Genomic DNA, 25,171 nt, shown 5'->3' on the forward strand with positions numbered 1-25,171 from the left:
AACTCCCTCGCTAAGATGCAGCAGCATGGTGGCCCAGTTGTGAGCACTGCTGCCTCACAATGAAAGGGATTGGTATTTGATTACACCCTCCGGCAACTATGTGGAGTTACACGTCCTTCATGGGTTTCCTCTGGGTGCTCTGGCTTCCTCTCTACAGGTAAAAACAATGACTGCAGATGCTGGAAAACAGATTCTGGATTAGTGGTGCTGGAAAAGCACAGCAGTTCAGGCAGCATCCAAGGAGCAGTAAAATCGACGTTTCGGGCAAAAGCCCTTCATCAGGAATAGGGCTTTTGCCCGAAACATCGATTTTACTGCTCCTCGGATGCTGCCTGAACTGCTGTGCTTTTCCAGCACCACTAATCCAGAATTCCTCTCTACAGTTCAATGATGTGCAGGTTAGGTGAATTGGCCATGGGAAATGCAAGGTTACAGGGATAGGGTAAGGGAGGTGAGTCTGGGTGGAATGCTTTTTGGAGGATGGGTGTGGACATGATGGACTGAATGGACTGCTTCCACGCTGTAGGGATCTTATGGAAAACCTGCAGTTTTGAAATGTCCAATATTGAGGCCTTGTTTTACTATTTCATGGAATCTAAAAATGTCCAGTGCACGTTGCTTATCCCTAACTCCCTTGAGAGTCAAGTCACAAGTGACCAGATTATAGTCGAACAGGTTTATTTGAAATCACAAGCTTTTGGAGTGCTGCTCTGAAAGCTTGTGATTTCAAATCAACCTGTTGAGCTATAACCTGGTGATGTGTGACTTCTGACCTTGCCCACCCCAGTCCAACACCTCCACATCTTCCCTTGAGAAGGCAGTGGTAAACTGCTTTCTTAAACAGTTGCAGTTCATTTGACATAGGTCCAAAAGCAATGTTGTTGGGAAGATTTATGATAATGTTCAGTCAGAATACTTGGTTATGAAACCAAGGCAGATTATAGGAGTTGAAATGTGAAGCCACTAGCATTTAATTATTGGTGAACTAGGCTTGAATTGCTGAAGGGTTTATTTCTGTTCCCATGTTCTTATGGTACGGGGCTCAAGCCAGAAAATTCCAACAGAAATTCATTCCCACAGAGTTTGATAGCACTGAAGGAGAATTCTATGAAAATATGGTCCAAATAATCCCAGTACTTATTACTATTTTTTTCTAAGTATTACCATTAAGCATTTGAAGCTTTTCAGGGGTTTGTGGGATTTAGATACATTGGGGGAACGGGCAAGTGCATAGCAGATGCAGGATCATGTGCATAACCACAGTTGTCCACTTGAGTTGGAAAATCAGAATGACAGAGTATTGATTGAGTGGCGATAGATTGGGAAAAGTTAATGTGTAAAGGGGCCTGGTGGTCTTTGTACACTAGTCATTGAAATTTAGCATACAGGTGTAGGAAGGATTTAGAACCATAGACTCATAAAGCAAGGAAGCAAGCCCTTTAGTCCAACTTGTCCATGCTGAGTTTCTCAAACTAAACTTGCCCCACTTGCCTGCATTTGGTCCATGTCCCTCTAAACCTTTCCCATTCATGGATCTGTCCTCGCATCTTTTAAATGTTGCAACTGCACCTGCATCTACCACTTCCTCTAGCAGTTCATTCCACATACGAACCACCCATTGTGAGAAAAGTTGCCCCTTTGGTCCCTTTTAAATCTTTCTCCTCTCCCTTTAAAAATATGTCCTCTTGTTTTTGAACTCTCCTACCCTAGGAATTCACCTTACCTATACTAAGCAAGCAAAAAATATAATGGCCGTGATTGGAAGAGGGTTTGAAGGGGAGTTTTACTGCTAACTGTACAGGGCCTTGATGAGATCACAGCTGGAATATTGTGTACAGTTTTGGTCTCCTTACCCAAGAAGAACTGTACCTTCCATAGAGAGAGAGAATGCAGTGAAGATTCAGCAGACTACTTTCAGGAAGCTGTAAGTTTGTAATATGAGGCGAGATTAGGTCCAGTGGGCTGTATTCACTGGTATTTAGAAGATTGAGTTGGGTCTCATTAAAATATATCACATTTTGACAGGGTTGGACAGAATGGCTGCAGGGATGACATTTCTTATGACTGGGGCGGGTGGTGGTGGAGGAGGGAGGGGGTACAGGGAGCAATTTAGAATAAGGAGTCATGTTCTCAGGATAGGCGAAAAGCTGTTGAAGTAAGGAGAAGCTTTCACTGACAGGACGATGAGCCTGCAAAATTCTTTACCACACAAGGCTGCGATGGCTGAACCCCTGAACAAGTTTATGAAAGAAACAGATAGATGTCTAGAGGCAAAAGATGTCATGAGTTATAGGAAGAGAGCGGGAGGATGGTATTGACATAGAGGATGAGTCATGATTATATTAAATAGCAGTATGGGCTCTCTCAAGCACTACTTGCTGATGAGTATTCCCTGAAAAGTTCACCATTTATTCCACAATACTCCCAACATATCCCTTAAAGATGGTAGAAAAGACCTTTGGACTAGGAGGTCACTTAGTCACTGCAGAATTTCCAGTCTCTAACCTGGTCTTGTAGCCACAATATTCAGGAGGTTGATCCAAAAGTAAATTGTTTTAAATATATTTTGCATTCTCTCTACTTCAGAAATATTTGCATGGAAGCATATAACATACCACAAACTTCACTCTAGTCTGAATAATATAGCCTCAAATAAAATCAACATGGGAGTTGCCTTGATTAATTTAAATGTCAGCAAAACAGCTCATTGTGTGAAGGTTTGATAAAATACAAATCTTGTTTTTAAAAAAAATACTAATCTTGTTTGTTCATGATATATTTAGATATTATTCTTTGTTTACCAAAAACGCCTACTCTCTGGCCAAACACGATCAATGTTTTGGATAACATATTTTGCATACTGACATATTGTGAAGCAATCTGCACTATATCTGCAAATATGTTATTGAACAATGTTTTTTCCTGGATACTTACAATTGTTATTGATTGCTGATACTGCAAAGCTTTTTATAAAATATAACTCAGGTTCAAAGTGAGCTCGAAGCACAGACAAATGAATAAACAGCATCAAGGCTTCAATTTTAATGTTTTGAGAAGGCAAAATTTGAGTGACCCATTTCCCCTGGGTATAACCCTCATTGACGAGGCAGCAGGGTGTTGGAGCCTTAACGCCAGTGGTCAGTCAATGCTATTTTGAGCCTGTCCTACAGTTTGATGGGTGAGGCAGTGTCTGAAATAAATGGCATGGCTCTTTTAGCTTTTCTGTGTGCCATGACTCACCAGTTAGCACAATGGCTGACAGATCTGAAACAGCCCAACACTTGAAAATTGCAAATTATTTTTGTCAGGATCAGAAAGTACGAATACTGTTCCATAAATAACGTAGCTCGCTGCTGCTTGGAGCTGGACCTCTCTCATCAGTTTATGCAATAGTAGTAGATTTGCCAACTTAAAGTACATTTAAGTCATCATTGGACAAGCATATGGACGTACATGGAATAGTGTAGGCTAGATGGGCTTCAGATTGGTATGACAGGTCAGTGCAACATCAAGGGCCGAAGGGCCTGTACTGTGCTGTAATGTTCTATGTTCTCCATCTTCCACCTCCAGGGTTTCATTCACAGGACGAAGGCGTCACTGGCTAGGCCCGCATTTATTGCCAATCTCAGGGGGCAGTTAAGAGTCAATCACATTGTTATGCATCAGGAGTCACATGTAGGCCAGACCAGGTAAGGATGGTAGTTTCCTTCCCTGAAGGACATTAGTGAACCGCATGGGTTTCTTCCCTGACAGTCAGCAATTGTATCATTAGACTCTTAATTCCAGATATTTAAAACTGAATTTAAACTCCATCATCTGTCACAGCAGGTTTCGAATCCAGGTTCCTAGAATATTACCTAAGTTAGCAATAATACCATTAGACGATTGCCTCCCCAAAATTAATATATTAATAAAAGATGGGCTTGATATCGATCTCTGAGTAATTGATCATCACATAGGAATCATGCAGTCGGAAGGGGTTTTATTAGGAACTGGAAGTCAGTAATCTGCAAGGTTGCTGACTATGAAGTGAGGTATTCAGACTAAGAGCCTGCTGGTGATTAGATAGACATTGATGCACCTGGGGAAGACAGAGACAATCTATGGAGAGAGGTATGCTGGGATAGCAGCAACCCATATGGACTTCACACCTAGGATGCACTGGCCCATACAAATTGGGTTTGGGTTCCATACAACTGGCAAACCCCCGCTATGCAGATGGGATGGCAGCAAACTCAAATAGATCACAAAAATGCCAAGGATTGAGGAGGGGCACTTCCTTGCACTGTTTTTTGGAATGGCTTACTCAATAAAAGCTGTGTTATTAAAGCTAACAAGAGTTCAAGACCCACTCCAAAAACAAAAAACAACTATGTGCATTTGTAAAGCTGCTTTAAATGCTACAAGGTACGGAAGCATGATCAGCTAACATTTGACAGAAAGCCAAGTAAGAAGTTATTAGGTTTGCAGTACAAGGGTTTGACCAAGGAATAGATTTTGAGCAGAAGATTGGAAGAGGAAATGGAGGTTTAAGTAGGGATCTGAAGAGTTTAAAGCACAATTGAAGCCAGATTTGGAGCAGAATCTGAGGGCTCTGAGCTGGAGGAGGTCACAGTGAGGGAGGTGCGAGGCAATGTCAGGCTTTGAATGCAAGGATGTATAGTTTGGAAGTGTTGACAGACAGCAAACCAATGTAATCAGCGAGTATAAGAGTAGCAGGCGATGATGTGAAATAGGATGTGGGCAGCACACAAACGTGGGGAAGTAAAAAGCCAGTGGCAGCTGGCAGGTCAGCTCTGAGAGCTTTGGCACAAACAGCATTGACCACGTTGTTCCCATGTCAGTATACTTCAGGGCAACATTGTAAGAAGTGTTGTCTTTCAGATGAGCGATTAACTGCATATTGATCTACTGCTTGTGTTTGCATTTTAAGCAAATGCAATATTCAATTTCCAGCGAGGGGACAGCCTATTGGTATTATCACTGGACTGTTAATCTAGAGACCCAGGTAATGTTCTGGGGACCCAAGTTTGAATGGTGGAGTCCAGAACTAGTGGGCTTAGGTTTTTAGGGTGAGAGAGGAAAAATTTAAAAGGGATCTAAGGAGAAACATTTTTCATGCAGTGGGTGGTACATGTATAAAATGAGCTGCCAGAGGAAGTGATGGATTTAAAAGACATCTGGATGGGTATATGAATAGGAAGGGTTTAGAGGGATATTGACAAAGTGCTGGCAGATGGTGGAATTTGAATTCAATAAAAACCTGGAATTAAGAGTCGAATGATGACTGTGAGTCCATTGCAAATTTTCAGAAAAGCCTATCTGGTTCACTAATGTCAATTAGGGAAGAAAACCTACATGTAACTTCAGGCCCACAGCAATGTGGTTGTCTGCTAACTGGCCTCTGGGTAATTAAGTTCAGGCAATAAATGTTGGCTTAACCAGTGATTCCCACATCCCACCAATAAATTAAAACAACGCAGTTTTTAAAAGTATGTTAAATAGATGTTACAAAACTATAACATGGACTTTCAGCTCAGTTGGGCTTCAGAATGAGGAATTTTAAATACAAATAGCCACATTTTCTACTTGTAAAAATGCTCACGACAATACAACAATCTAGCAAAGATACCTTTGTCAAGTTATTTGTCTATCAGACGGATGTTGTGAAACTTGAAAGGGTTCAGAAAAGATTTACAAGGGTGTTGGCCAGGGTTGGAGGATCTGAGTTACAGGGAGAGGCTGAATAGGCTAGGGCTGTTTTCCCTGGAGCGTCGGAGGCTGAGGGGTGACCTTGTAGAGGTTTACAAAATTATGAGGGGCATGGATAGGATAAGTAGACAAGGTATTTTTCCTGGAAGGGGGGAGTCCAGAACTAGAGGGCTTAGGTTTTAAGAGTGAGAGGGGAAAAATTTAAAAGGAATCTAAGGGGCAACTTTTTCATTCAGCGGGTGATGCCTGTATGGAATGAGCAGGCAGAGGAAGTGATGGAGGCTGGTACAATTGCAGCATTAAAAAGGCATCTGGAGGGGTATATGAATAGGAAGGATTTAGAGGGATATTGGCAAAGTGCTGGCAAATGAGACTAGATTAGGTTAGGATATCTGGTCAGCATGGACGAGTTGGACCGAAGGGTCTCTTTCTGTGCTGTACATCTCTATGACTCTACGACTACTTTATTTTTTCCACTGTTGAATTATCTTTATCAAGTGTATGGAAATTATAAACTAGTACATCATTTAACTTTTATTGAGAAAACAAAACCAATTTTGAGACTTGCTGAATTTCATAGTGAAGGAATACCTAGATTTAAAATAAACATATTTTTCATTTCAAATGTTTTTCTTTGCTGCTCAAAGAAATGAGTGAATTACCTTTCTTAGTTAGAGTTTTGATATTTTCTGGACAGGATCCAATTCCATTCATATAATGATGACTACAGTTAGACTCACAGGATGTTTCTGACGATTGTGCACTGTATGTCATTTTTTCCTGCCTGTCTTCATCAAAGCAGATGCATGTTGCATTGTTGTCAAAATAATTACATTCTAAACAAATACAATAAACAGCCAGTTACTAAAATTGTGGCACATCTTGAAACGTTTTGAAAAAAAAATTATTATGGCAGTATGAAATTCGATCAAAAATGTTAAGATGACTAGTCAAAACCCTATGATTCTAGAGATATTTTTAACCCTTGATTCCAGACATGGAATTAGAGAGGAGTGCTACAGAGATGAGCTAACTGCAGATATAAGAACAACGAACAAAGGAAATTACAGCACAGGAACAGGGTTTTGGCCCTCCTAGCCTGCGCCGATCCAGATCCTCTATCTAAACATGCCACCTGTTTTCTAAGGATCTGTATCCCTCTGCTCCCTGCCCTTCATGTATCTTTCTAGATACATCTTCAATAGTACTATCGTGCCTGCCTCTACTACCTCCGCTGGCAACGCATTCCAGGCACCCAACCCCCTCTGTGTGAAGAATTTTCCATGCATATCTCCCTTAAAACTTTCCCCTCTCACCTTGAACTTGTGCCCCTAGTAAATTGAGTCCCGCACTCTGGGAAAAGCTTCTTGCTATCACCCTGTCTATATCTCATGATTTTGTAGACCTCCCCCCCTCAACCTCTGTTCTTTCTAATGAAAACAATCCTAATCTACTCAACCTCTCTTCTTATCTAGTACTCTCCATACCTGGTGAACTCCTCTGCACCCTCTCCAAAGCATCCATATCCTTTTGGTAGGTGGTAACCAGAACTGTACGCAGTATTCCAAATGTGGCCGAACCAAAGTCTTATACAACTGTAACATAACCTGCCAACTCTTGTACTCAATACCCTGTCTGATGAAAAAAAGCATGTTGTAATGCCTTCTTGCCCACTTTATAGACCTGCATTGCCACCTTCAGGGTACATTGGACCTGAACACCCAGATCACTCTATATATCAGTCTTCCCCAGGGCTTTTCCATTTACCATATAGTTTGCTTTTAAATGGGATCTTACAAAATGCATCATCTCTCATTTACCCGGAATGAACTCCATCTGTCATTTCTCTGTCCAACTCTCCAATTGATGTATATTCTATTGTATTCTCTGGCAGTCCCTTTCACTATCTGCTACTCCACCAACCTTAGTGTCATCTGCAAACTTGCTAATTAGACCATCAATACCTTCCTCTAGATTTATGTATATCACAAACAACAGTGGTCCCAGCACAGACCCCTGTGGAAAACCACTGGTCACAGTTCTCCATTTTGAGAAACTCCCTTCCACTATTACTCTCTGCTTCTTATTGCCCAACCGGTCCTTTTTTTATATAGCTAGTACACTCCGAACCCCATGCAACTTCACATTGTCCACCAGCCTACCATGGGGAACGTAATCAAATGCCTTACTGAAGTCCATGTATATGATATCTACAGCCCTTCCCTCATCAATCAACGTTGCCACTTCCTCAAAGAATTCTATTAAGTTGGCAAGACACGACCTTCCCAGCACAAAACCATGTTGCCTATGACTGATAGGCCCATTTTTTTCCAAATGGGAATAGATCCTATCCCTCAGTATCTTCTCCAGCAGCTTCCCTACCACTGACATCAGATCACAATTCTATAATTACCTGGAATATCCCTGCTACCCTTCTTAATCAAGGGGACAACATTAGCAATTTTCCAGTCCTCAGGGACCCCCCCCCCCCCCCCCCCCAGCTATTTCCTCTCTCACTTCCCTCAGTAACCTGGGATAGATCCCATCCGGACCTGGGTCCACCTTATTGCTATTTACAATACTCAACACTTTCTCCCTCCTTCTGCTGAATTGACCTAGACTAATCAAACATCTATCCCTAATCTCAAAATCCACCATGTGCCTCTCCTCAGTGAATACTGATGCAAAATGCACATTAAGAATCTCACCCATTTCCTCTGACTCCATGTATAACTTTCCTCCTTTGTCCTTGTGTGGGCCGACCCTTTCACTAGTTACCCTCTTGCCGCTTATATGTGAATAAAAGGATTTGGGATTTTCCTTAACCCTGGGGATATTTTATGACCGCTTCTAGCCCTCTTAATTTCTCATTTCAGATTGGTCCTATATTCCCGATATTCTTCCAAAGTTTTGTCTGTCTTATGTTGCCTAGACCCTATGTAAGCTTCCTTTTTCCTCTTAGTGAGTGTCACAATTTCACCTGTCATCCATGGTTCACTAATCTTACCATTTCTATCCCTCATTTTCACAGGAACATACCTCTCCTGAACTCTAATCAACCTCTTTTTAAGAGCCTACCACATATCAAATGTGGATTTATCTTCAAACAGCTGCCCCCAATCCACATTCCTTTGTTCTTGCTGAAGTTTGGATTGTTGCCCTTCCCCCAATTTAGCACTCTTACTTCAGGACCACGCTCGTCTTTTTCCAAGAGTATTCTAAAACTTACGGAATTGTGATCATTATTCCCAAAGTAATCCCCTACTGAAACGTCAACCACCTGGCCGGGCTTATTCCCCAACACCAGGTCCAGTATGCTCCTTCCTGAGTTGGACTATTTACATACTGCTCTAGAAAACCTTCCCGGATGCTCCTTATAAATTCTGTTTCGTCCAGTCTTCTAACACTTAGTGAATCCCAGTTAATGCTGGGGAAATTAAAATCTCCTATCACAACCATCCTATTCCTCCTACATCTTTCCATAATCTGTTTACATTTTATCTCAAGCTCCCTGTTGGGAGGCCCCAACACTGTTAGCACACCCTTTCTATTTCTGAGCTCTGCCCATATCTGCTCACTACTTGAGTCCTCCATAGTACCCTCCTTTAGCACAGCTGTGATATCCCCTCTGACCAGTAATGCAACTCCTTCACCCCTTTTACCTCCAGCTCTATCCTACCTGAAGCATTGATACCCTGGGATATTTGGTAAATTCAATGGCTGTCAGAGATACTGTCTGGGACTGATGGGATGAAATACGTAAAGGTGTAAAGGAACTTTAAAGACATTGGAGTGTGAACTCTTGAGATTACAAAGATAAGGGGCTGACAACCCTTCCTCAACAGCAAGCTCCTACCTACTCCTGCGTGAATTACATCCCAAATAGCAGACATATTTTGTGCTTTCCTTTCTGAAGAATACATGACGACAGAGGTTTTAAAGCCAGCTTTAATTCTACTGGGGTATGTTAGTGGGATTGAATGTTTTTGTCTATACTAGCTTGGGTTCAAGCATTAATGTGCTGTGTAGGCCACTGACAAAGACCTATCCCCTAGTCATCTATGCTGCAGGTAAAGACCACCTCTCACTCTGAGTGCTAGAAGTCAGCTTGCTTTGCCAGACTTAAGAGAAATGGGACAACAAAATGACCCTGTCTCATCCTGAATCAATTATTCAACCACCATTGTCAATTCTACCAAAAAATTCCATTGCAATGACCATAACATTCAACTATCTGCTCCTGGCCGGCAAGGTGGCACAGTGGTTAGCACTGCTGCCTCACAGCGCCAGAGACCTGGGTTCAATTCCCGCCTCAGGCGACTGACTGTGTGGAGTTTGCACGTTCTCCCCGTGTCTGCGTGGGTTTGCTCCGGTTTCCTCCCACAGTCCAAAGATGTGCAGGTCAGGTGAATTGGCCATGCTAAATTGCACGTAGTGTTAGGTAAGGGGTAAATGTAGGGGTATGGGTGGGGTTGCGCTTCGGCGGGGCGGTGTGGACTTGTTGGGCCGAAGGGCCTGTTTCCACACTGTAAGTAATCTAATCTAATCTTAATAATAATTCATACACTATTCAGATTACTTGTTTTGTTTTAATGTTTAATCTTTTTGAAACACCTCTTATTTCTAATCTGTGTATGTGTATGTGCTACTAATTCTTTTCATGTATACTAATTAATAAACTCTTTGTTAACTCAAGAAAACCTGGTTAAATTCGAATATAGGTTCATTTGAGTCTAGGGGAAACATTTTCACAAAAGAAGGGAACCACTCTTGAGTTAATCATGTTGAAATCAACCAAAAAGGTGGGTGATTAAAGATGGGGAACCTGTTTATCGTCTCTCACCCAGGGGCTTACTTTCAAGGTACACCCCCCCCCCCCCCCCCCCCCCCCCCCCTGCAAGTATTACAAACCAGGGACACTCGTCCAGCTTCTGTGGGTAACAAACAACATGATTGACTCTTGAAAGCCCCCTGGGGTAAGCAATAAATGCTGGCCTAGCCAGTGACACCCTTATGCCATGAATGAATTTTAAAAATATATATAATTTTCTACAATGAAATAATTCTCTCTGCCAGATATCGCTTGCTGTCCGATTTTCCAAATTATGCGGGGAACCTGCTAGTGAATTAGTGGATAGGAAAAAGTACAAGATATCCATGACTAACTTGGCCCCTTTTAAATTTATGTATGTTTGGGATTTAATTTCTGGTTTCCATCATGGTGAAAGATGCTTGAACTGGGATTGGAACCTTTATTAACATTTGAGATCTAATGTCTGCATTTGTTGACTCCCAGATCAGACATCAGGTCAAAGTTACCTCCTATACTGTGTTGCCATGGTGTTTTATTCTGTCTGTTTTTTGAAATAAATATGACACTTTCTCATTTGTTCATAGTTAAAAATGGACAGATAGGAATTTAACCAAATATATTTAGTTGCGAATTAAATATACACATAGAGGTTTAGGGTGTAGCTTTGCTCGCTGAGCTGTAGATTTGATATCCAGACGTTTCATTACCTGGCTAGGTAACCTCATCAGTGGTGACCTCCAAGTGAAGTGAAGCTGTTGTCTCCTGCTTTCTTCACTTGGAGGTCGCCACTGATGATGTTACCTAGCCAGGTAATGAAACGTCTGGATATCAAACCTACAGCTCAGCGAGCAAACCTACACCCTAAACCTCAACCTGAGCTACAAACCTTGCAAAAACAGAGGTAACATAAACATGACAATTTAGTCTCACTGAATTGCAGGAGGCTTTGATGCAGTTTCCAAGAAAGAAACAGTTCCCTTATATTTTATGTGAAACATTTACAGCTGCAAGAGCTGAGAGTGTTTTCTTTTTTGCCATGAGCTGAATCTGATGCCAAGTTCATAAAAGGCCGAAAAACAAGATATTTACCCAATCTGCCACATCGCCACCTCATGATAAATGTTGTCCAGTTCAGTTTAAACTCACTCCCTTACTGCAAATCTCTATGCTAACTCCCCCAACACATACTCCTGCTTTCTCACGAATTTGATTTAATTATGAAGGAATTGGAATTTACCTTCATTCGGTACAACCTGAAATAAACTGAACAAAAAAACCCCCAAAGAATTGCAGATGCTGGAAATCAGAAACAAAAACAGAAATTGCTGGAAAAATACTCAGCAGGTCTGGCAGCATCTGTGGAGAGAAAGTAGAATTAACGTTTCGGATCCAGTGAACCTTTCTCAGGACAGAATGTTCTGAAATTGTTACTAAAATGACCTGAGCTAGAGCAAGCAAACATTTGTGCAATAACATGTGAAAGGTCTTGTCATTCCTATTGTATTAATAGAGCACACCAGTGATTGAATATACTGTACAGTTAGAAGCAACTTATGCAATAATTAATTTTTAAAAACATTGAAACTATCATTTTCAGCAGTGTGTTTATATAGAATAAGGTGTTCTCTTAGTAATGTCTAAATTAGAAGTGACATGTTCTATTTACATCTAAAGTGTCTTGTCGCGTGTCATTAATGGCTCTCAGTTTGCCTATCTCATTGAACTGCTTTCCATCTCATTAATTCTGCAAGAGATCACTTATGGAATTGCACAGTAGGAGAGGTGGAAGTACTTGCCATTGCCAGATTGTCTGGCGTTCATGGACTGGAGGATAAGATGGTGAAGAGAAGGCAGTCCTGCAGATCATTGACGGGTCTCCACACCACTAGACCAAGCCAGCCTAGACCCAGATAGCAGCCTGGGTCAGTGCTGTGCTCTGAGATACTCGTCAGTGCTGGAATAAGCTCAATGCTTTAGCTCTGCAAGGACAACTGCTATTATCTTCTCTCTCTGCAGCCTCACATCAAAGGGCTACCTCACACTCGAACTCTGCCCTGGAGATGCTCCTCACCAAAGCTCGTGGACTTTGTATTGGATGCATCATGTCAACTCAATGGCTCTCATTCACCTCACAATCCCAAACCACTAACCATTCCTGCCTTCTGCACTTCCTACACCCCCACCGCGGGCACACCAACACCACACTAAGTGTGTACTGACACTCAGAGAACTGCCAAAGAGCTGGACAGCCTAGACAGAAGATGATCCTATTAACCACCCTTCAATTACTTTGTTAAAATCCACAGATAAGCAAACCAATAGCAGGCAGGTACATCAGATACAGTCAAGAAACTGTTTTGAAGGGTGGAGAACTCCACCAATGCACTGGTTTCGACATGCATGTGTCTACCTGTCTCCCATTGAGACAGCGTTTGCATTGCTATAGCCATAGATTCTTAGTATCAATGGCAAAGTGAGATTGGTACTTGGGACCTTAGCCTCACTCCAGGCACATCTTCCTCTCAGGGCAACAGAGCAATGCCAGTGGGAGGAGGAGCTACACACAGAATACCCCCCCCCCACCCCGCCTAGAAGTTCCCTGTCAGGACACTTCAGCAGTGCATGGCCTCTTTACCTCTACCTGCTATCCCCGACTCTGCCAATAACTAATGAACTGCCCACTGATAAAGTTCTTGACCAATTGCCCAAACCTTCAGGACTGAACTTGTACCACAACCAATCCCTGGAACTGTTACCCCACACAACTATCCACCCTCCCCACCTACCTATGTGTAGTCAATCGAACGGTGCTCTGAAGCTCCAGGATTGATCATGGGCCAACCCACTGACATCAAGAACCCAGAACTCCAGCCTATCTGCACCACAGCCAACCCCCTGCACTAGACTCAGATCAACGCTTTGACTGACTGTGTTGTTATATTTGCACATGATGTTAATCTGTCCCAGTGTCACACAGCGACAGATTCACTCTCTTGACTGTTCAGAACACTTGAATATGGCCAACAGCTTGTCTTTCCTTCAATGCTTAAAACAAAAATTCAGGGCACAAAGGCTGACATTCTGTAACTGAACATTTGAGGCCTTGTACGCTGAAAAGCAATGCGACCCTCACAAAGACTGGCAGTCCATAAATCAGTGCTCACAGGTCACCAGGGAGGGAAGAAGTCTAATCTATATTCTTTGCATATTTTGAAAATTTTCAGGTTTGTTCAACTTCATGTTTTTGAGGACTCTACTGATTTGAGGTGGTAATGATCAATTAACCTGAGCAGTAACCTTCTAATGGTGTTCAACAACCAGAATAATGTCAGTGGTGAGTAAGCCACAAGTCTCTCTGAAACAATTAATCAGCCATTAGGCCAGTAACTAGGTTAATTAGGAGATTAAAAATTAGCATTTCATTATGTATTAATTGACTCGTTGTCTTATTATATGTTCTTGGCTGACAAGACAAAGATGTTTAAAAGCATGCCCTGGGGAACTGTAATGATGCAGTGGTAATGTTCAAGCTATTGGACTAAAAGTTCCCTGGCTCAGTCTCTCCTGCTCCTGTAACAAAGTCTCTGAAAGTTGATTAGAAAGTAAACAAAAGAATGTCCTGAACTTCAGACATCAGATACATATTCCACAGCTGCCACATGTACTTGCTTAACTGCAAGTATACAAGGAAATGATCAGTGATAAGTAAGGTGAAATAACTTCACAGAAGCCAATATTCTATCACCAAGTCACCCTTTATTTCTACATGAACAGTTCTTGACTTTAGTGCCTCTTCAGAGTCAATTGTCAGAGAGACAGTATCACTGACATTCCCTTTGTTATCTGTCAGCCATATTAATAGTCCCCAATCAAGGAACTCATATTCTGTGAGGCCCAGCTGTGTGATTTTCCTCTACGTGTTCTGGTTTCCTTCCACAGTCCAAAGATGTGCAGGTGAGATGGATTGGCCATGCCAAATTGCCCTGTAGTATCCAGGGATGTGTAGGCTAGGTGGATTAGCCATGGCATGTATGGGGTTATGGAGGTTGGGTAGGGGGCTGGCATTTCTACTAACACCTCAGAGGTTTGCAATCATCTGGTCTCAGATGTATATGGTATTAGGCCACTAATCAAGTAAGGACTCTAACATTTTTAATATTATCCACAAAACTAACTCCCATATGCCACTAGTTTTAAGTTCAAATTTTTAAAAAAGTATATATAAATTACACCTTTCATCACACTGGTAAACAATCAGTTTTTAATTAGGAGTCACAACTGTATTAGATTAGATAAGATTACATACAGTGTGGAAACAGGCCCTTCGGCCCAACAAGTGCACGCCAACCCACCGAAGCGCAACCCATCCAGACCCATTCCCCTACATTTACCCCTTCACCTAACACTACAGGCAATTTAGTATGGCCAATTCACCTAACCTGCACACTTTTTTGGACTGTGGGAGGAAACTGGAGCACCCAGAGGCAACCCATGCAGACACGGGGAGAATGTACTAACTCCACACAGACAGTCATCTGAGGTGGGAATTGAACCTGGGTCTCTGGCGCTGTGAGGCAGCAGTGCTAACCACTGTGCAACCATGCCGCCCACTAATCTCATTTAGGCAACATGCAGTTATGAAAAATGATCTCACCAGTTGTCCTTGCCACATGTTCAAATGAGCAGCTATTATTATAAATTACAACCACGGGTTGTAATCTCCAAAGTGGGTGAATAATCAGGATAGTTTTAACTGTCTGCCTAATTGAAGTTAAGTTCGTCTCCAAAAGTACACAGTTAACAACATTAAGGTATTAGCAGCAATCAATATAACTTACCCTTTACAACGTTAAGATTACTTATAGTGATCGTAGTGTTTGTTCCGGGGACAACAACAAAAGTAGGGAGAACTATTCTTTCCAAAAATGCAGTAACAGTCTTAAAGAGAGTCTTTTCCAAATTCAAATCTGCATAAAAAGTTCCCTCTACATGTTGATTATCTAAAATATGAAAGGAAACAAGGAATGAGATACTCAGTGTGAACATTATGCACAGAAAATGGATACAAAGTTCCTCTTTTGAAGTAACACAAAACTGCCCATTATGAATTGGCAGTACATTTCATTTAAGGAGCAGGAGAATCGACGTTTCGAGCACGAGCCCTTCTTCAGGAATGAGGAGAGTGTGCCAAGTAGGCCAAGATAAAAGGTAGGGAGGAGGGACTTGGGGGAGGGGCATTGGAAATGCAATAGGTGGAAGGAGGTTAAGGTGAGGGTGATAGGCTGGAGTGGGGGTGGGGGTGGGGGTAGAGGGGTCCAATTTCCTCATTTCCCCTCCCCCCACCTTGTCTCAGTCCCAACCCTCGAATTCAGCACCACCTTCCTAACCTGCAATCTTCTTCCTGACCTCTCCACCCCCACCCCCACTCCGGCCTATCACCCTCACCTTAACCTCCTTCCACCTATCGCATTTGCAATGCCCCTCTCCCAAGTCCCTGCTCCCTACCTTTTATCTTAGCCTGCTTGGCACACACTCCTCATTCCTGAAGAAGGGCTCATGCCCAAAACGTTGATTCTCCTGCTCCTTGGATGCTGCCTGACTTGCTGCGCTTTTCCAGCAACACATTTTCAGCTTTGATCTCCAGCATCTGCAGTCCTCACTTTCTCCTAGCACATTTCATTCCCCAACTGATTTTCTTTTCTTTTGAAGTCAGTTACAATTTGATGTAGACACTATCAAGCTTCACTCGTTGGATGTGATCGTCAATTAAGGGTCCATCTGTAGTACAAGTAAGAGATCCAATAGCAATTTCTGTAGTAGACTCTTTATAAGGCAACATCGATCCAACTTGTCTTTTACCTCATTGCTGTTTGTGAGGCATTACCATTCGTCATCTTTGACCATGTCACAACTGTCTGGAAATTCAAATTCATTCTTATTGCAATTGCTAATTTTAAAATGTCTTGATGTATTTATTTTATCATTTATTTAAATGAAACATAAAATATGCAAACAGGAAGAAAAATATACTTGTTTATAATTTTTACTACAATTATTGAACCAAATCCTTTTGCATCATCCAATACTATACTACTTGCAGATTATTAGCTGGCAATGGAAATCAACTAAAAAAATGTCCTTGGTCACTAGGCATCATTACATTGGTACTGTATTTTATTTCTTACCATTTGTTGCACTCATGGGCGAATAAATGGAGGGCTGCAAGATAAACAAATCTTCACTTAGAATTGGTTATTCTATTATATCTGCGCTGTGGCTCCACCCTGTAAAACAAAGCATCTGAAGCAATTGATATCCGATCTTTATGTTTCTTGAAACTCAGTGGCACCTGGAGGAAGTAGTTATTTACCAAATGTTTTTAAGGAAAGCAAAGGATAAAGGAGGGCACTGATATAAAGGAACTTGTGCTGAATTACTTGTGCTGATAAATTAAAATAATATCGGATGGATTTTCCAACGAACAGCAGCCGATTGGCACTGTGCTCCCACTTTTTCCGAGAAGACAGAGCTCCACAATTCTGGCAAATTCTGATCTTCGCTCCTTCAGTAATAAGGAGCGCACCCTAAATCTAACATTGTGTGGGCGGGTCAGAGCAGACACATTACACCCCCTTTTTTTGTCAGCAGTTGCTATATTCTATGACTTAAATGTTCTGTGAAAGAGTAAGGATGTAAGGTAAGTATGGACTCAGGATGCCAACTAGTAGCCTGCCATGTGGGTAAGAGGGCCACATGGTTAGGTTGCTAGGTGGGTATGGTGTTAGGGTGCCAGGCATGTAGGGTGTCAAGTTAGTAGGATGCTAGCTGTTATGGTGTAAGGGTGCAAGCTAGGAGGGGGTCCAGGTAAGTGATGGAGAAGTTAAGCTAGGCTGGAATGGGAGTAAGAGGGGATGTTATGATACTGGCTATAGGGGGGCATGGTTTGTCAAGTCTAAGAGCAGGGGTAGATAGAGAGGAAGAGGGTATGGCATGTCCTTAGTGGGGAAAAGGGGTTGTTAGGTCCAGGGGAGGAAGATGGTGTTGGTCCTGCAGTTGAGGAAGTTAGGGTGTTGGATCCAGTGGCAGGGGAGGGAGCTGTAGACTCTTAGAGTCATACAACATGGAAACAGATCCTTTGGTCCAACTCATCCATGCCAAACAAGTTTCCCAAACTAAACCAGTCCCTTTTGCCTGCTTTTGGACCATATCCCTTTCCTATTCTTGTACCTATCCAAATATCTTTTAAATGCTGTAACTGTACCTGCATCCACCACTTCCTCTGGCAGTTCATTCCACACATGAACTGTGTGAAAAAGTTACCCGTCCCTTTTAAATATTTCTCCTGTCATCTTAAAAATATGCCCACTAGTTCTGAACTCCCTTCCCCTGGGGAAAAGACATTTGCTGTTCACCTTATCTATATCCCTCATGATTTTATAAATCTCTATAAGGTCACCTCTCAATCTCCTAGACTCCAATGAAAAAAGCCTCAGCCTATCCAGCCGCTCCATATAACTCAAACCCTCCAGTGCCAGTAACATTTGGAATTGCTGGCTTTTGAAGGGAGTGAAATGTTGGGGAACAGGGTAGATATCCGGTCCTGTGGGGGACAGGGAATGGGTGGTGTGAGGTTTTCACACCCGGCCCTGTGGTAAGAGGGGTTTGTCAGAAATTGGGGTGAGGAGCTAAGGAGGTGTGCCATGGACTAAACACGAAGCATTCATCTATGCAGAGGGTCAATTTTCAGATTGTATGAAGCAATGGGTCCTTTGGAATGAGATGTTCTGGGTAAGGGTCAGGGTAAGGGGGAGGTGTAGGAAGTTTGGGGAAGCTATTGTTAGGAGTCTCTGTGGTAAGTTGGGAGTGGGGAGGGGTCACTTTAATAGGTGTCTCGAAGTTAGACCATGAATTTAATTTTCCTAAATAACTATTTACTTAACTGTAGTGGAACCCTCCAGTGTCTCCAATTTGAAAGGATTTTTCCAGAAGGTTCAATGTGCAGAGCAATCAGCCATCAGAATCTGCAATTTCCTGGAGAATTCCCTTGGAGCCTGTTACATCAGGGATTCCACAGGGTCTCAATGCACAACTCCAGTCTATGCTGTAGAAAAGCCTGTCTGGCCATCAGAAAACTCGGATAATTATTTTACTATTTTTCTTCCACTGATATTGATGAGTCTTTGGGGAAAGGGAGCTTCATGTTAAAAAAGAAAAGCTGTCTTTAATGGTGTGGAGAGATGTGATTAAATTAAGTATCTATGCATTTTTATACATAAACAGTTCACGTTCATCAGAATATGGGCTCGATTCATCTCCTCAATCCTGGTAACCTTGAGTGAATGAAGGCAGAGGATTGGTCCCAGATCTCTAGCCCATTTCTCTCCTGTTATCGCAGTTCTCATCACACCATGTTTGACTTATGGTAATAATGTACAGACCATAACATCACGGGATTCAGAACCATATTAACACTCGGAAGACATATATTAAAAAGACTGATGTCTTACACTTGACCCTTGTGCTGGGCAATACTGGTTTTCCTCAAAATTTGACTGGGAAAGGGGCATCAAAAGGCAGTAAGCCGCTATCACAATGAACATCCTTGCCATGGTTTTGTTGTTTGCCTGAAATAAAGAGAAACGTTAAAAACAATAATCTAAAGCTGAATTAATAAATTGGATTTAGCTGTGTGTTGGGGAATGGCGCTGTAAAGATTGGGTGACAAGACGACTATTATCTTATTTTTCACTAGTAAGTACCCCACATCATCTGAGTGAAGGAAGCAATGGGCAGTTGGACAGAAGTGGACTAGAGAGTGTGTCAGTTGGTGGGATTATACCTAGGAGGTACACAGCACCTGAAATGAAGCAATTGGAGCAGGAGTAATCTTACTGGTGACAAATGTAATGTTCAGGCAGGACCAGTGTGCTGCGAAGTTTAGCAGTGTGCTGCACGTATGAGGAAGGGTTGACATAAGCAGATCTCCTGGATTCAGTTCTTATTTATTAGGTACAATAAGCTTCTGACTGGATCAGCTCTGAAAGGATAACAATAAATATTCCAGGGCATATCAAAGGAGACTGGAAAGAATGCCATCTGCCCTTTAACATGATGCTATCATATAACAGTAAGTCGAGTCAAGCTTTTCAAATTTTTCCACATTTGTTTAGGGCAGAAAACAAAAACAGTACAAAAACCACATGAATGGCAACCGACAGAGAGACAGGAAATGGGATTTGTGAGCAAGTGCAGGAGTGATTAATGAAATCTGCCTTCTATGGCATTGCTGCTGACTTGCTCCTGTATGAAATAAGCATAAGGAAGGATTGCCATGTGCATCATTCTGGTTGCCAGCCTTGAGGATAGCACTGGAACATGCCTGCGTCATTAACCATACCGAAAACAGGCAATGTACCCCTTCATGGATGATGTGAACATCCTGTGGACGTGCTGTGTGCAGGAGGTGAGAATTAGAGATGAGAGTGAGGTGCTGTCAATGGCTGTAATATGTGCTCCTGTTGTTACTCAGCAGAAAGTGATAAAATCTCTGACAATGCTGATTGTTTAGGCACTGGTTACATTAACATGTACACGACACATTGCAGGTCATTCCTCTGTTAAAACTGAAAGAGGCAAAGGTAGAAGCCTTGTTTGTCCTCATGAACTACACACGTCTTTGTAGAAGTTGACAAAGATGTGGCAATCTAGATTGCCCTTACTAATAGATGGGTGGGCAAGTCAATAATGATAAGCAGGTGAAGCATCTGATTCCTGTCCTTATTAATTTCCTTTGTATTTCTTTTATTTATATTTTGATTGTACTTTTTTTCAATGCTGGCAACATTAACTTCTTAGTTATCCTGAAATGGAACAACTGAAATCCTTCTGCAGGCGCTGCTCCCAGATGGTGTTGGGTGAGGGTTCAAGAATATTGCCCGACGATGACAAACTATGCCCAATATTGTTTGACTTGGAGGTGATGGCATTTCTACCATACATCTACACTATGGTATAGTGGGAGGCAATGGCCAAGTGGTATTATCACTGGACTGTTAATCCAGGGACCCAGGTAATATTCTGGTCTGGTTTCAATCCCATGTTGGCAGATAGTGGAATTTAAATTCACTACAAATCTAGAATTAAGAGTCTACTGATGACCATTAATCCATTGTTCATTGTCAGAAAAACCCATCTGGTTCACTAATGCCCTTTAGGAAAGGAAATGGCCATCCTGACCTTGTTTGATCTACATTGTTTTTATTCACTCATGGGACAAGTGTGTCGCTGGCTAGGCCAGCATTTCTTGCCCATCCCTAATTGCCCAGAGGGCAGTTAAGAGTCGACCGCATTGTTGTGGGGTCCAGAGTCACATGTAGGCCAGACCAGATAAGGATGGCAGTTTCCTTCCCTGAAGGATATTATTGAACCAGATGGGGTTTTCCCAACAATCAGCAATGGATTCATGGTCACCATTTGATATTTATTGAATTCAAATCCCATCATCTGCCATGGCAGGGTTTGAAACTGGATCCCGAGAATGTTATCTATGTCTCTGGATTAACAGTCTTGTGATAATACCACTTGGCCATCAACTCCCCATCTACATGTTATTCTAGATACAATAATGTAGTTGAAACTTAACTGCCCTGTGGGCAATTAGGGATCGGCAATAAATGCTGGCCTAGCCAGAGATGCCCTAATTCTGTGAATAAATAAAAAACATTTTCTTCTTAGAATATGGGGCAGGAGATGCTACCTGTGCCCATGCTGAAGGGAATCATACAGGGGCCATCCACACTATAATGCAGCATTGCTGCCATCTTCTCCATACTGAATATTGCCAATGCTCTCCAGGTTATAGTCCAACATATTTATTTGGAAGCATTATCTTTCAAAGCACTGCTCCTTCATCAGGTGGTTCATCACCTGATGAAGGAGTAGCGCTCCGAAAGCTAGTACTTCCAAATAAATCTGTTGGACAATAACCTGGTGTTGTGTGATTTTTAACTTTGTACATCCCAGTCCAACATCAGCTCCTCCAGATCACATCAATGGTCTTAATTGCTCTTGCAGCTTCACCCATCTATATGACTGACAGGTTTTCCACTAGACTTAATTCTCACTTAAACCGAGACAGTAAGTGAGCTATTCATCACACACTATACAACTTCTGTACTGCTTTTAGAGCTTTCATGCTAATGTAACTGATAAAGTCTTGCTTCCGATCGACAATAATCCCCAAAATATAATTACTATTTTGCATAATAATTCCAGTTCGCAACAGGAAAAGATATGGGAGAATTTGAATGTTTTTGAATATTCAACGTATAGTACACAGGAAAACAAAGCAAAATGTTAGTGTGAGGACAATTACCTCCTTTATTCATTCAGGAGAGGTGGGTATTATCGCTAGTTGGTCAGCATGAATTATCCATCCCAAATTGGCTTTGAGATGGTGGTGGTGAGTTGCCTTCCCTGAACTACTGAAGTCCAACTGATGTAGATGCAACCATAATGCTTCTAGGGAGAGAGTTCCAGAATTTTGATCCAATAGCAACGAAGGAACAGTGATATATTTCCTGGACAGGATGGTGAATGGCTTGGAGGGGCACGTGCAGGGAGGGGTGTACCCATGTACCTTTTGCCCTTGTCTTTCCAGATGGTTTTGGTTGCAAAGTGCTGTCAAAGGAAATTTGGTAAATTTCTGCAGTGCACAAAGTAGATAGTACGCACTGCTGTTACTGTGCATCATTAGTGAAGGGAGTGATGTTGAAAATGTTAAATGGAGTTCCAACAAATGGCCTGCTTTCCTAGATATTGTCAAGGTTTTTGAGTGTTGGAGCTGCACCCATCCAGGCAAATAAGTATTCTATCACCTCCTGACTTGTGCTTTGTAGATGATGGACAATAATTACTCGATGCAAGTATTCTAGCCTCTGATCTTCTATTGTAGCCGGAATATTTATCCACTTTAACTTTAGTTAATAATGACCTCTAGGATGTTAGTGCAGGATTCAGTGATGGTAATGCCATAGAACATGGAGATACATTCATAGTCATAGTGTCATATCGCACTGACCCTTCTGTCCAACCTCCATGCCGAACATAATCCCAAACTAAACTAGCCCCACCTGCCTCCTGCTGGCCCATTTCCCTACAAATCTTTTTGTATTGCCTGGAATTTTTGTGGCAAAAATATTACTTGTCACTTCTCAGCCCAAACCTGGATTTTGTCCAGGTCTTGTTGCATAGGGCATGCATGCTAGACGTGTTATCATGTGAGGAGTTGTGAATTGTGAGTTGTGAGGCATTGAACATTGTTTAATCATCCCCATTTTTGATCTTATGATGGAAGGAGCTAAAGATGAAGCAACTAAAGATGGTTGGGCCTAAAACACCACCCTGAGGAACTCCTACAGAGATATCCTGGAGCTGAAATGATAGATCTCCAACAGCCACAACCATCTTCCTTTGGTCAAAGTATTACTGCAGTCACCAGAAAATTTTCCTCCTAATTACCATCGATCCTAGTTTTGCTATGGTTCCTTGATAAAACACATAGTCAAATGTGGCCATGCTGGCAAGGGCATTCATTCTATCCTCACCTCTGGGGTTTAGCTCTTTTGTCCATGCTTAGACTAAGTCTATAGTGAGGTCAGAAACTGGCTGGCCCTGACAGAACCTACATTCAGCATCAGTGAACAGGTTATGATATTTTCAAGGAGAAAGTGAGGTCTGCAGATGCTGGAGATCAGAGCTGGAAATGTGTTGCTGGAAAAGCACAGCAGGTCAGGCAGCATCCAGGGAACAGGAGAATCGACGTTTCGGGCATGAGCCCTTCTTCAGGATATTTTCAAACCAACCCATTCAGAGATGTTATTTCATACCACTGGAGCAGGTGGGAATTGAGCCCAGGCCTCTTGACCCAAAGGTAGGGACACTACTACTGTACCACCAAAGGTTGTTGCTCAGCAAATGCTGATAGCACTGTAGATGATATTTTCCATCACTTTTTACTTATGATCAAGCAAGGGATGGTGGGATGGCAATTGGCCAGGTTGGATTTTTCCTGTTTTTTGGTGGTTGGGACATACCTGGGCAATTTCCCACATTGTTGGATAGATATCTGTGTTTTAGCTGTACTAGAACAGCTTGGTTAGGGGTGCAGCAAGCTCTGGAGCACAAGTCTTCAGGACTATTATTAGAATGCCATCTGGGCCCATAGTCCTTCCATTATCCAGCTGTTTCTTGATATCACTCAGAGTGAATTGAATTGATTGAAGACTGGCATTTATGATGCTGTGAATCTCTGGAGGAGGCCAAGATATAGTTGTCAAGACTCTTCCTCCAGTGGATTGTTTAATTATCCCCCACCATTCATGACTAGATGTGGCAGGGCTGCAGAGCTTAAATCTGATCTGTTGTTGTGGAATTCCTTATCTGTTTCACTTGCTGCTTGCGCTGTTTGGCAGACTGATGGTCCTCTTCAGCGTCTCCAGTTGACACTGCATTTTTTGATGTGCATGTGGCTGCTCATGGCATGCCCTTCTGTATTCTTCATTGAGCCAGAGTTGATTGCTTGGTTTGATAATGTTAGAGTGGCAAATTCACTGAGCCATGAAGTTACTAATCTAAAGTACACTCTGGCTGCTGCTCTTGATTTACTGCATGGCAAGGATGCGCAGGCTTGAATGGCCAGATCTGTTTGAAATCTATCCCAATTAGTACAGCGATACTGTCATACCATGCCACACAATGGAAGGTACCCTCAATATGAAGACAGGATTACATCTCTTCAACGACTGTGCCAGAGGTCACTCTTCCTGATACTATTATGGGGAAATATAACTGTTACAGATTGAAGCTGAGGTCAATTACGTTTTTGCCTCTCCCTCACCACCTGCTGCAGACCCAGTCAGTAACTCCTCACCTGAATCCACCTATCACCATCCCACCTACATTTCCCTCAGCTCCACCACCACCCTCTATTTATTTCTCAGTTCCCTTCCCTGTCCCCAGTCCCCTGATGAAGGGCTCTGACCCAAAACGTTGACTTTCCTGCTCCTCCGATGCTGCCTCACCTGCTGTGCCTTTCCAGCTCCACGTTTTATCTGACTTCCAGATATCTCCACTCTGGCTTCCAGCATCTGCAGTCCTCACTATCTCCCTGTCTAGTAGTTGGCCTATCTGTGCACCTATTCCTGGCCTATTGCATTTAGCACAATGATAATGTCATAGAATAGGCTGTCCTCAATCTGAAGACGCGACATTCAAAACCTATGTTATCACTCTCCAATGCAATCACATGCTTCTTGTTAAGTGGTAACCAGAATAATATGCTGACCTCCAGCTACAGACTATCCAGTGCTTTATAAAATTCTAGGATAACTTCCCTGCTTGTACAGGTTAAGCCATAATTGATATAAGACATCATAAATCGACATTTGATAGTACTGATTTTGAGTATTGCTGAAAAAGGACTATTTTATGGAAATTGTCCATCTTATACACACCAGGAAAATACCAAAGTAAATGGAAAACGACATTTATAGTGAATGAGAGGAAATACAAAATGGTTGGCAAGTGAAACTTGATTGGTAGAGGAATTGCAACAGAGAAAATGTAACAGGTAATGATGAGTGACAG

The 25,171-nt window shown here is 42.2% G+C and overlaps 1 protein-coding gene across 2 annotated transcripts in view; it reads right to left on the minus strand.

Annotated features, from left to right (window-relative positions):
• LOC122540902 (adhesion G protein-coupled receptor F3-like) overlaps window positions 1-25,171 on the minus strand; it is an 86,095-nt gene that overhangs the window by 53,413 nt on the left and 7,511 nt on the right. For both annotated transcript variants that reach the window (XM_043677193.2, XM_087977520.1), the window contains 4 exons: window positions 19,033-19,149; window positions 16,711-16,744; window positions 15,364-15,525; window positions 6,375-6,548 (listed from right to left, as the gene is read on the minus strand). In XM_043677193.2, the coding sequence (XP_043533128.2) occupies window positions 6,375-6,548; window positions 15,364-15,525; window positions 16,711-16,744; window positions 19,033-19,134 (472 nt within the window). In that variant the 5' untranslated portion in view covers window positions 19,135-19,149. The remainder of the gene's footprint in view (window positions 1-6,374; window positions 6,549-15,363; window positions 15,526-16,710; window positions 16,745-19,032; window positions 19,150-25,171) is intronic.

This window comes from Chiloscyllium plagiosum, unplaced genomic scaffold (genome assembly GCF_037043375.1).
Source record: "Chiloscyllium plagiosum isolate Xiang-an unplaced genomic scaffold, Cpla_swu_hap1 HiC_scaffold_3, whole genome shotgun sequence".
Lineage (NCBI taxonomy): Eukaryota > Metazoa > Chordata > Chondrichthyes > Orectolobiformes > Hemiscylliidae > Chiloscyllium > Chiloscyllium plagiosum.